The sequence below is a fragment of the Pollachius pollachius genome (genome assembly GCF_949987615.1).
Source record: "Pollachius pollachius genome assembly, chromosome: 3".
NCBI lineage: Eukaryota > Metazoa > Chordata > Actinopteri > Gadiformes > Gadidae > Pollachius > Pollachius pollachius.
Window position 1 is genome coordinate 2,517,711 of NC_136936.1, and position 10,000 is coordinate 2,527,710.

At 43.6% G+C, this 10,000-nt stretch overlaps 3 protein-coding genes across 11 annotated transcripts in view; all 3 read left to right on the top strand.

Annotated features, from left to right (window-relative positions):
* Positions 1-3,111, top strand: part of LOC307072889 (uncharacterized protein) — a 10,243-nt gene extending 7,132 nt beyond the window's left edge. For all 5 annotated transcript variants that reach the window (XM_079732449.1, XM_079732450.1, XM_079732451.1 and 2 more), the window contains 7 exons: positions 1-101; positions 572-697; positions 874-1,009; positions 1,087-1,137; positions 1,275-1,346; positions 1,727-2,020; positions 2,514-3,111. The exon at positions 1-101 is cut by the window's left edge and continues 150 nt beyond it. In XM_079732449.1, the coding sequence (XP_079588575.1) occupies positions 1-101; positions 572-697; positions 874-1,009; positions 1,087-1,137; positions 1,275-1,346; positions 1,727-2,020; positions 2,514-2,539 (806 nt within the window). In that variant the 3' untranslated portion in view covers positions 2,540-3,111. The remainder of the gene's footprint in view (positions 102-571; positions 698-873; positions 1,010-1,086; positions 1,138-1,274; positions 1,347-1,726; positions 2,021-2,513) is intronic.
* Positions 3,112-3,540: 429 nt separating this feature from the next.
* On the top strand, positions 3,541-8,293 carry LOC307072905 (caspase recruitment domain-containing protein 18-like). Its single transcript, XM_079732476.1, has 3 exons — positions 3,541-3,588; positions 4,240-4,518; positions 5,617-8,293. The coding sequence occupies exons 1-3, from the start codon at positions 3,582-3,584 to the stop codon at positions 5,640-5,642; spliced, it is 312 nt and encodes a 103-aa protein (XP_079588602.1). The 5' UTR covers positions 3,541-3,581; the 3' UTR covers positions 5,643-8,293.
* Positions 8,294-9,108: 815 nt separating this feature from the next.
* Positions 9,109-10,000, top strand: part of LOC307072888 (caspase recruitment domain-containing protein 8-like) — an 11,191-nt gene continuing 10,299 nt past the window's right edge. For all 5 annotated transcript variants that reach the window (XM_079732444.1, XM_079732445.1, XM_079732446.1 and 2 more), the window contains exon 1: positions 9,109-9,245. In XM_079732444.1, the coding sequence (XP_079588570.1) occupies positions 9,193-9,245 (53 nt within the window). In that variant the 5' untranslated portion in view covers positions 9,109-9,192. The remainder of the gene's footprint in view (positions 9,246-10,000) is intronic.

Sequence of the window (10,000 nt, forward strand, 5' to 3'; positions counted from 1 at the left end):
TGGAGCACCACGGGGTGGTGCTGGTGTACAAGGAGCTGGGCCACAACAACACCTTCAGCTTCAGGGTGTACCTGGCCTCCAACAACTCATCCGACATCAAGGTGACGGAGGAGAAGTGCAACGAAGTCGTGTGTGTTGTGTGTGTGTCCTTCTGTGTGTCTGTCTGTCTGTCTGTCTGTCTGTGTGTCTGTGTGTGTGTGTGTGTGTGTGTGTGTCTGTCTGTCTTTCTGTGTGTGTGTGTGTGTCTGTCTGTGTGTGTGTCTGTCTTTCTGTCTGTCTGTCTGTCTGTCTGTCTGTGTGTGTGTGTTAGTGTGTGTGTGTGTCTGTCTATCTGTCTTTCTGTGTGTGTGTCTGTCTGTCTGTCTGTCTGTGTGTGTGTGTGTGTGTTAGTGTGTGTGTGTGTGTGTGTCTGTCTATCTGTCTTTCTGTGTGTGTGTCTGTCTGTCTGTCTGTCTGTCTGTCTGTGTATGGAGCGTTAGTTTGATGGTGATTTTAAGTTGCTGGTATGTTCTCCTCCTTCCTCTCCATCTCTCGCTCGGCTGTCGTTGTTGTTGCCTCTCGCGTGTCCCAGGACATAGGCACGCAGGTGCGCTCTGCTCAGAAGAGCTACAGGAAGATCGACAAACCGCCCGTCTGTAATCTAGACGTGGGGAAGTACCACCTCGTGAGCCAGCCGGAAGGGGAAATCAACCCCAAGGTGTGTGATGCCAGACACCGGATTTATGTTTTCATTGGCATTCAAAAGATGAAACGATGAAGTATTGTGCAGGTTCTTAAGCATAAATGATGCAAAGAAACTGTTTTTGTGTGTGTGTGTGTGTGTGTGTGCGTGTGTCCGTTTGTTTGTGCGTGTCCGTGTGTGCGTGTGTACAGGAATTGAAATTCACCTTTGAAATCATCAAGCTGAAGGGCTACTTTGAGGCGTTCTTTGAACAGCCTCCTCCTTTTACGCTGTCTCTGAAAGAGATGACCACGGACGAGACCGTGTGGTCTGCTACTATCAGAGAAGGTAAGCCGTCTGCGTGTTTGGAACGGCTTTGGTCATTATGGCGGTTATGAGACTGACCATTATCTTTGATACCCTAGGCGATTGCGAAGAAGTCGAGACGGTGTTCAAGCCAAGGCAGAAAGCAGGAGGTAAGTGTGTGTGAGGGGCTTTGTTCCATGGCTCATTGCTGTTCTTCTTTTAAAAGTGCTCGTGTGAGAAGATGCCTCTTAGAGGCTACGCTACAGGTTCTTGACCCTCCCTAACCGGTTGACGCACTTTGATGAAGGCCGAAAGAGAAGCAGCAGTACATCTGAAGAAGAAATGGCCAATAAGAAACCTTGCTGTGTGAATGAGCCGGGTGAGTTGTCGCCATGTTTTGTATTATAACACTAATATGCAAAAGAAAAGAGACAAAAAGATAAAGGTCTGATAATTGTACTTCCTGTAATAAAAAGGATTGATAGTCTTTCGATGAAAACCATGCCCAAAATCCTTCCAGGTTGTGTTCAACACAAATGCAATCCTTCCTGTAAGTCTTTGTGATAATGGTTGGATTTTGGAATCTGAAATCATGAAATCATGACTCATTCAAGTGTCTCTCGACGTCCGGCCTGACTCTGGTTTGGGATGAAAGGCATCCAGAGCTAACTTCTGCACTGGTGAAACGGAGCTACATCTGTGCTACTCCTAGGGATGGAACTCTAATATGCCCTGCCTGCTTGGATGTCTTTTACCCAGACGGAAACAACAGAAACCGGCCAGAAGGGCGGGATCTGTCCCATAAGCAGCTCCTGCAGGTGGCCAAAACGCTGGGGAAGGAGTGGGAGCAGGTTGCCATCCACCTGGAGCTGAGAATCACAGATCTGGACAACATCAAGGCAGACAGATACATGGATGTGGCCATGCAAAAGCTGAAGATGTTGCTGCTGTGGATGCGCTGTAGAAGGAAAGGAAAGGCCACAGCACAGGACCTGCTGGAAGGTCTGGAAGACCTGGAGGACCTACCGGTCGAGACTCATCAGTTATTGACGGGTAACGTACTTCACCCCCACACAGTGAACGTCTATCATGCATGAGCATTGATCAATGAAACTCTGACCAGCCTATTCATAATGCTTTACAAGTTAATATATACATAAAGAAAATAATATATACAAATAACCATTACTTTCTTTGTCTCTTGTTTCTATAAAGTACCACTGAAAGCAGTTTGCTTATTTGATCAATTAATCACTTTTTATATGATACTTCTGGTTCACTTGGTGTGGTTGTGGACCACTGTCATAGATATTATAACACCTCTGTAAAACGATTGACAGCGTACAGCAGACTGTTCAATGGGCAGTCCCCATTAAATGGTGTCCACAGCCACATGGGATATGAAGGGGGGTGGAGAATGACAATCTGTTTTCTGTGAATGATGTGAAACAAGATGGAGGGATGAGGAGTGCTGTGATCCTCAGGGAGTTTGTGTGTGATGGAAACTGATTTGTACTCATTTCCTGTCCGTCGTTTGCTTCCTCAGAAATGGTACAACGCCCAGTTAAATGACATGGCAATGGCATTTGCAGAGGCCCTTATGCAGGAGACTTCTCCGGGGAAAGAAAGCCATGGAGACATGTGATGGACCAAAACGCAAGCGACGGACCAAACAACGTGAAACAGTGAAGCTGTCTGAGTGTTTGCTGGTCGGCCGGATGCGGCCAAATGACAGCATCAGACCAAGGCCCTCCTTTCCTGAGCTGCTCGATGTCTTATTGGAATCACAACGATGGACTCCATGAGTCAGTCCTGCAGTTTACAATAGTTCTGTTGACTCTGGAAGTGTTTAGAATAAGCCTTTGCTAAGATATTCCGCTCAGGTCCCTCTTATATCCAGATATAGATATGAATACATTATCATGAATATGGAGGGTACTGTTTTTATTTTAGGCCTTACCTAGATGTAGCTTATTGTAGCCAGCTTCACTCTTTATATTTTCTTTTAGAAATGTATTGTGTAGATTGGTATAAACTTGATACATTTCAGGGAATTTCTCCTGTTTAGCTTTGTTTTTCCCGTCCAATCCGTCCACATTGCTCCTGATTTACTTTGAAAGGGGAAATAAAAACTTTTTACCAAAGGGTGCTTTCTTGCTTCATTTGTTATTTAAATATTGCTATACCTTATCAAATTAAGTATTTATATTATTTGATCATTTCAATTGTCAAGTTTAAACAAGGACTAAGATGAAAAGATAAATGATCTAATATAGCAAATGTGGTCGAGTATTCGCGTCAGCCTGCAACTAAAATATGAAAACTAAAGGAAGCCAAATATTGTAATATATTAAAGAGTCGTGGAAGGGTCCCCCAAAACTTCTCTGTAGGTCTCTATCACGTTTAGACAAAAGCTCTGGTACATATTAAAATGATACGAATCTGTTTTATCCTCAACAGTTAACTGTTGATGGCTAATCTGCATGCATGGAACCAGCCTCATAGTTCTATGAAGATTCGTAATATACCAATAAAAAAAACGGCAAGTAGCCTTCAGGAAGTGGGTGGGGAAAACGAAAGTAAGGTGAATCGGCGCGAAGCCACGCTGTCAACTATGGAAGGTAAGTAGAGTTCATCACAACTACCCGAAAACTACCCCAAAAAGACATTTGACTTTTTACTTTTGACATTACTGATGGGTTTTTTAGAATTATTGATCTGAACTGGGAACAATATCTGAATGACGATCAGGGTCGTTGTCAATAGTTTACTTTTTGTAGCCCAGCCTCCTACAGCGGGTCAAGGACTAGACTATTAATTAGTTGTGCTGTATGTTCTTTGTACCGATTTGTTTGGCACCTCATAAACGCATAGCGCTACCTTCCTACATACCTGTACTTAAAACATCTGGCCGACTAGTGAACGCTGTTAATGTAGGCTAGAGAACAGACTGCTGACCCAATACACATCACATCACTGACCGTATTACTTCTTATGACTTAGTATAACACTATGACGAGAAACTACTTATTATTATGGAACAGTGGACTTATTGCACCATATTTTGAGATATGTACATCAAACAAACATGTTATTGATGAGATATGTTGTGGGGGACAAGGTGGTACGACAAACGGTTTAATATTTACAGAGGTTAAGAAGAGTCTCCATAATTCTGACGTCAACAATTCAGAACTATGTGTTGAACACCCTGCCTCATTTATCATGTTTGCGCATTGTCATTTTATATCACTTTTTGATTTCTCTTCCAGGGGAGCTTCGAAGGGTCCGTCTTGAATTTGTGCAGAGAGTTTCAATCCCAGTTATCAAAGGTCTCCTGGATGACCTTTGGCAGCAGAAAGTGTTCAGTACTGAGGACATGGACTCTGTGATGCAGGAACACAAGATCAGAGCAGACCGAGCACGGTGTCTGATCGACATGGTGATCAGTAAAGGGGAGAGAGCAAGTCGGATAATGATTGATTGTATGAAGAAGAAGGACCATGACTTATGCTCCACCCTGGGTCTGATCTCTTCTCCTGCTGGTGTGGGTGAGTTGTTACCATGAATGTACTTTTTAAAGAAACGGTCACTGCCAGCTTTGTTTTGACAAGAGGGGAGCTTCTTTGTCCTTTAATCCACTGGGATCCAGTGATTCATTATCGTTTATTGACATGCAGGAGTGCTTAAACAGTGCAAGAAACAGTGTATCAAACAGTCAAGTTGTGTTTGATACTGTGTTATATTTTTGTAGGGTGGTGGGTCAGGCCTGTAGTGAGGTGTACAGTTTAATGGCTCGGGGGACAAAAGAGTTCTTCAGTCTGTTGGTGTTGAGGAGCATCCTGTCGCTGAACGAGCTCCTCTGGCTGCTGGTGACAGTGTGCAGAGGATGGCTGACATTGCCCAGAATAGCCAGCAGTCTTTTGGATGTTCTCCTCTCCGCTGCTGTCACCAGAGTCCACTTCATGCCGACCAGAGCCGGCCCGCCTGATCAGCTGGTCCAGCCTTGATGAGTCCGTTAGATATGCTGCCCCCCCAGCACCACAGCGTAGAAAAGAACGCGGGCGAACGCTGTGTATGTTCTACCACAGACTGGTAGAACATACACAGGTGTTTCCAGATGATCGCAGCCTCCGCAGGAAGTACCGTCTGCTTTGGTCTTCCCGGTACAGATGGTCTGTGTTGCTTGCCCAGTTCAGCTTGTTGTCCAGCCACAGCTCAAGGTACTTATAGGAGGCTTCGTTCTAAACTACAGCATCCTCGATCTGAACTGGTCCAGGACGGGGTCTAGACGTCCCATAGTCTACGACCAGCTCTTTGGTTTTCGAGGTGTTGAGCTGGGGGTGGTTTGTGTGGCACCCGATGACAAAGTCCCTCACAAGGTTCCTGTACTCCCCCTCACTATCACCCCTTATGCATCCAACGATGGCCGTGTCACCTTCACCCCCCCACAGTGAACGTCTATTGGCTATACCCCCAACAGAGGGGACGCCACGCCCCATAATGTTGGATACTTCTTGTTAGATTAGTTTGCTAAATCAGTTTGCATTTAATATTATTTGTGGTAGTAATGTAATGCGGTTGTAATTGCAATGGAGGTTACCTTTGTTTTGTATGTGCACTAATTCCCTGTTTGTTTGCTTCCTCAGACATGATGAAGAAATCCTCAGGATAGTTACTTGGCAGATTTCATAGTGTCTCAGTCGAAAGAAAAGCCCTGAAGATTGACCAAAACAAGTGATGGGCCAACTAACCTGGGCCCCGGTTCTCGATAACGATGGATCCATGTTTGTATGATCATTCTCAGGTACCTCCTATAGCCGGGTATAGATAGGAATTTTTTTCAAGAGGCAGCTTTTCCAACCAAAGTCCCACTCTCAAGGGTTTCATCATAACATTATCCTGACCCAGGAATGTTAAGACGTCTGTTTGGGGAAAAATAAAAATGGTTTGAACATTCAGTTTTTTCCAGTTTCCCCAAGAGGCAGCTAGTAGTGTTTTATAAAAATAAAAGGTTTTGTATATTATGTTAACATGGTCATGACCAATAGTGTAATTATTTAAGTGACTTTATAAACATGATGTGATTTCACGCAGAGGTGTCAAAAGTATATTCACATTCATTTCTCAGGTAGAAGTATAGATACTGGGGTTTAAAAAGACTTCTGTGGAAGTTGAAGTATCAACTCAAGCTTTTCACTCAAGTTAAAGTGTAAAAGTACTGGTTTTAATGGACAAAAGCTTAGGCCACAGGGGCCTATAGTGCACTACCCCACCTCTCCAAAAAACAACAACATTTTTCTTACATTGAGATGTTAATGTTGAACATTTTGGAATGCAACTCATTCAGCCACATTCATGCCCATTGAAAATGAACACATTTTAATACAATAAAAGGTGATACATATTTTGGCAGGTCGAAAGTTCAGTCTAACAAAATATGTGTGTCCCCCCTATTACTTTGGCTAGGAAAGAAGAAACATGTATATTCTTCATTAAGTGTGCATTATAGGGAAGGTATGCATATTTGGGCTATTTTTCGTATTTATTTGTGTAGGGTAATGAAAGGCACTATATTTGCGACAGGCCTACATTATAAGGCCTACCATGATGAATGTTATCATTGTTATTTATTCAGGACATTTTATAGGGACATCCACAGATGTTGTGTGGATTACCCTACACTGTAGGGTACTCCACACTGAAAACCAGCTGATCGCATTTTATTCTTGTAGGGCATAGGTTCTCAAAGTGCGGGCCGCGGGCCAATGCGGCCCGCAGAAACATTCCTGACGGCCTGCAATGACATACAGATGTAAGTTAAAAAAAAAAAAAGATTAATAATAATAATAATATATATATATATATATATTTTAATTCTTATATCAATATTAATTTAAACAGAAATAAATAAATATAAAGAGAAAAGTCGACTCTCTAGCTTTCAATTAAATCCTGTTACATTTGTTAGTTTTAATCCGACTGTACATTACTTTGAAAGGATGAACCTCAGTTTTGTGATTTAGACCTCACTTGACCTCACTCCCAGAGGTCCACGGTGCAATGTTTCTTTTCACCACTGGGATGCTGACGGCGTTTCCTGCCTAATTTCCTTCCCTTTGGCGGCCCTCAGTCAAATTCTGGGTTCCTAAATTGGCCCTCAGCTGTCAGAACTTTGAGAACCCCTGCTGTAGGGCCCCCAGGAATAAAATACGATCAGCTGGTTTTCAGTAGACAGCTGTCAGTTCGGCCGCGGTGCAATTAATGAATAAAGATCGCAAACACGTAGGAAGAATAAAAACATTTATTTAGACAGATGTGCCGTAAATTACTACTTTACAACCTCGTTGATAACCAACATTTAGAAAAACATCAGCCTTGGGTGAAATCGAATCCTAGTGTGTACTTCCGCCTGCACTGGATGCATGCGCGCTGCCGCAGCCGGGATACAATTCTTATCGGGGGTAACTACATTGGCACAACACCTGAGTGAAAACAATCCAAAATGAAATACGATTAACGAGGCTATTTTTCAAATGTAAGGAGTAGAAAGTACAGATAATTGCGTGAAAATGTAAGTAGTAGAAGTAAAAAGTCTGCTGAAAAATAATTACTCAGTAAAGTAGCCTATAGATAGGCCTACCCAAAACTTCTACTTAAGTAAGGTAACAAAGTATTTGTACTTTACAGAGTCGGTGCCAGAGCAGATCTACTAGAGGGGCATGGGTCACCAGCGGGGGGGCACTGCCGTTTGAGAAATATTTTAACACAGTGCTGACCTCACAGTCAAACACAGCAGAAATGTTATCAAAAGCGAAACACATTTTTCTTTATTATTTTTAGGATAATCAGTTATATTAACGTTAGCAATAGGGCTAGTGTTAGTGAGAGTTATATTAACGTTAGCAATAGGGCTAGTGTTAGTGAGAGTTATATTAACGTTAGCAATAGGGCTAGTGTTAGTGAGAGTTATATTAATGTTAGCAATAGGGCTAGTGTTAGTGAGAGTTATTTTAGGGTTAGCAATAGAGCTAGTGTTAGTGAGAGTTATATTAATGTTAGCAATAGAGCTAGTGTTCCCAGGACCTGTTCTAGGGGCCGTCCCAGGAGCTGTTCTAGGGGCCGTCCCAGGACAGGGAAAGGGAATCGGGGGTTCAGGCTTTCAGACCTGAAGAGCCCCCTCAAAGGGCCTATTCGATCACACTATTGTAATGTGCACTGACTAGCAATAATAGCATTTTAGTACAAGTATTAATGAGCCTTTCAGGATATAGTTCTTGTGTATGTGGGTGATTGTAACGACTCTACGAATAAAGTCTGATCTTTCATGAACTATTTGTCCTAACTTTCTGTTATTTCCTTATTTTATATTTTATTTTATACTATATTTTATACGTTGTATGAAATCTTTTTTATCTTATCGCCCGCTTTGATTGTATTTATAGTAAACCCCAACATAGTGTTTGCTCTTATAGTTGAATACAAAGATTAATCGTCAGGCTATTTTACCAAGTGACTAAGGACACACACACACACACACACACACACACACACACACACACACACACACACACACACACACACACACACACACACACACACACACACACACACACACACACACACACACACACACACACACACACACACACTAGTCCTCACCAGCACCAGTCGTCATTTTATTATCTGGTCTCACGTGACACCTGGTGTGCAGCCTGAAGCGGATGCATATTTTCCCGCTCAAAGCAGGAATACGTAATGACGTATAGCTTATGTGTCACGTTTAAAGACTGAAATAAATCACGACTAACTATGATTGGTCGTTGAACAGGCAATAATTTGCATATTAGTGTGTCAAAGTGGGAGAAAATGGTAGCTGCATTATTAAGTCGTTATTAAGTCAACCAGTAAAGAGCTATTCAAGAGCGCTCCCAGTACTCTTTTCTGTGATAGTAACGTAGCTGTGGTCACACACGCACGCGCGCGCACACACACACACACACACACACACACACACACACACACACACACACACACACACACACACACACACACACACACACACACACACACACTTCTTAGCATAACATCCGGGGGGAGGGAGGGAGCACGCGTGCCTGCGTAACGCACCTGCGCTCAGAGGAGGACGGACACCGACACACAAGTATCAACACACAAAGTGAACAGGGTGGAGCAGGAGGAAGGGAGGAGGATCCACCCCGAGGATGGTGGCGGAGATGGCGCACTGCGAGGCGGCGTGTCGGTCGGGAGATGATGGGTAAGGTTCGACCAGAACGCGCAATAAGGGTCGAAGGGGGATGCAGGGGGACGCTATTCTGTTGTTCAGACGGATGTTGTTATTACGTTATACTTTACTATGATGTTTTTTTGTGTTGCAATGATGTTGTGCAGAGGCAATGTGCGTGTAGTGGATACGGCGCCGTCCTCGTTCATTCACTATCTAGAGAGATAACTGGTTATAAAGCAAACACACACAGGTCTACACGCACACAGGCCTACACGCACAGCTAGTTAGTCAGTTTCCATTAAATCCTGTCTCTTTGAAAAGTGGATGGCCACCCGAAGTCCGATCTGAGACGCCATGCTCTCTCCGTGAGGGTCCCTCCTTCGCATTGTGTTGTGCGTTGTTGTGTGATGAGGACTCTCCTCGAGACAGAACTAGTCTCATCCCCGGTTAACCGACGCCTTTCTGTCGGTATCGCAAACGAAACGCTGTGCAGACAACAGGAGAACGAGGAGCGTTCATAGGAACAATAGGAACACTACTTTGGCCCCGGGCTCAGGGAGGCAGGAGTCAACAAGCCTTTAGTGAGCGTCTGGTCTCTGACAGTGTTGTCGGGTCAAAGAAGAAGTTCCGAAGCCGAGCTATGGTAAACGTTCAGTAAATCTGACGTCACACCAGTTGGCTTTACACGAACCATAATAGCAGGGCTTAAAGTTCTCAGGCACCATGCCTGATTTCAGGCATAGAGCAGTTTTAAATTCCTTTAATACTTAATTCAATACATTGTA

Bases quoted from the DNA above. Each gene is read 5' to 3' on its own strand.
- LOC307072905 (XM_079732476.1), top strand. The intron at 4,519-5,616 runs GTGAGTTGTTAC...TTGCTTCCTCAG, and splicing joins CTCTTCTCCTGCTGGTGTGG to ACATGATGAAGAAATCCTCA.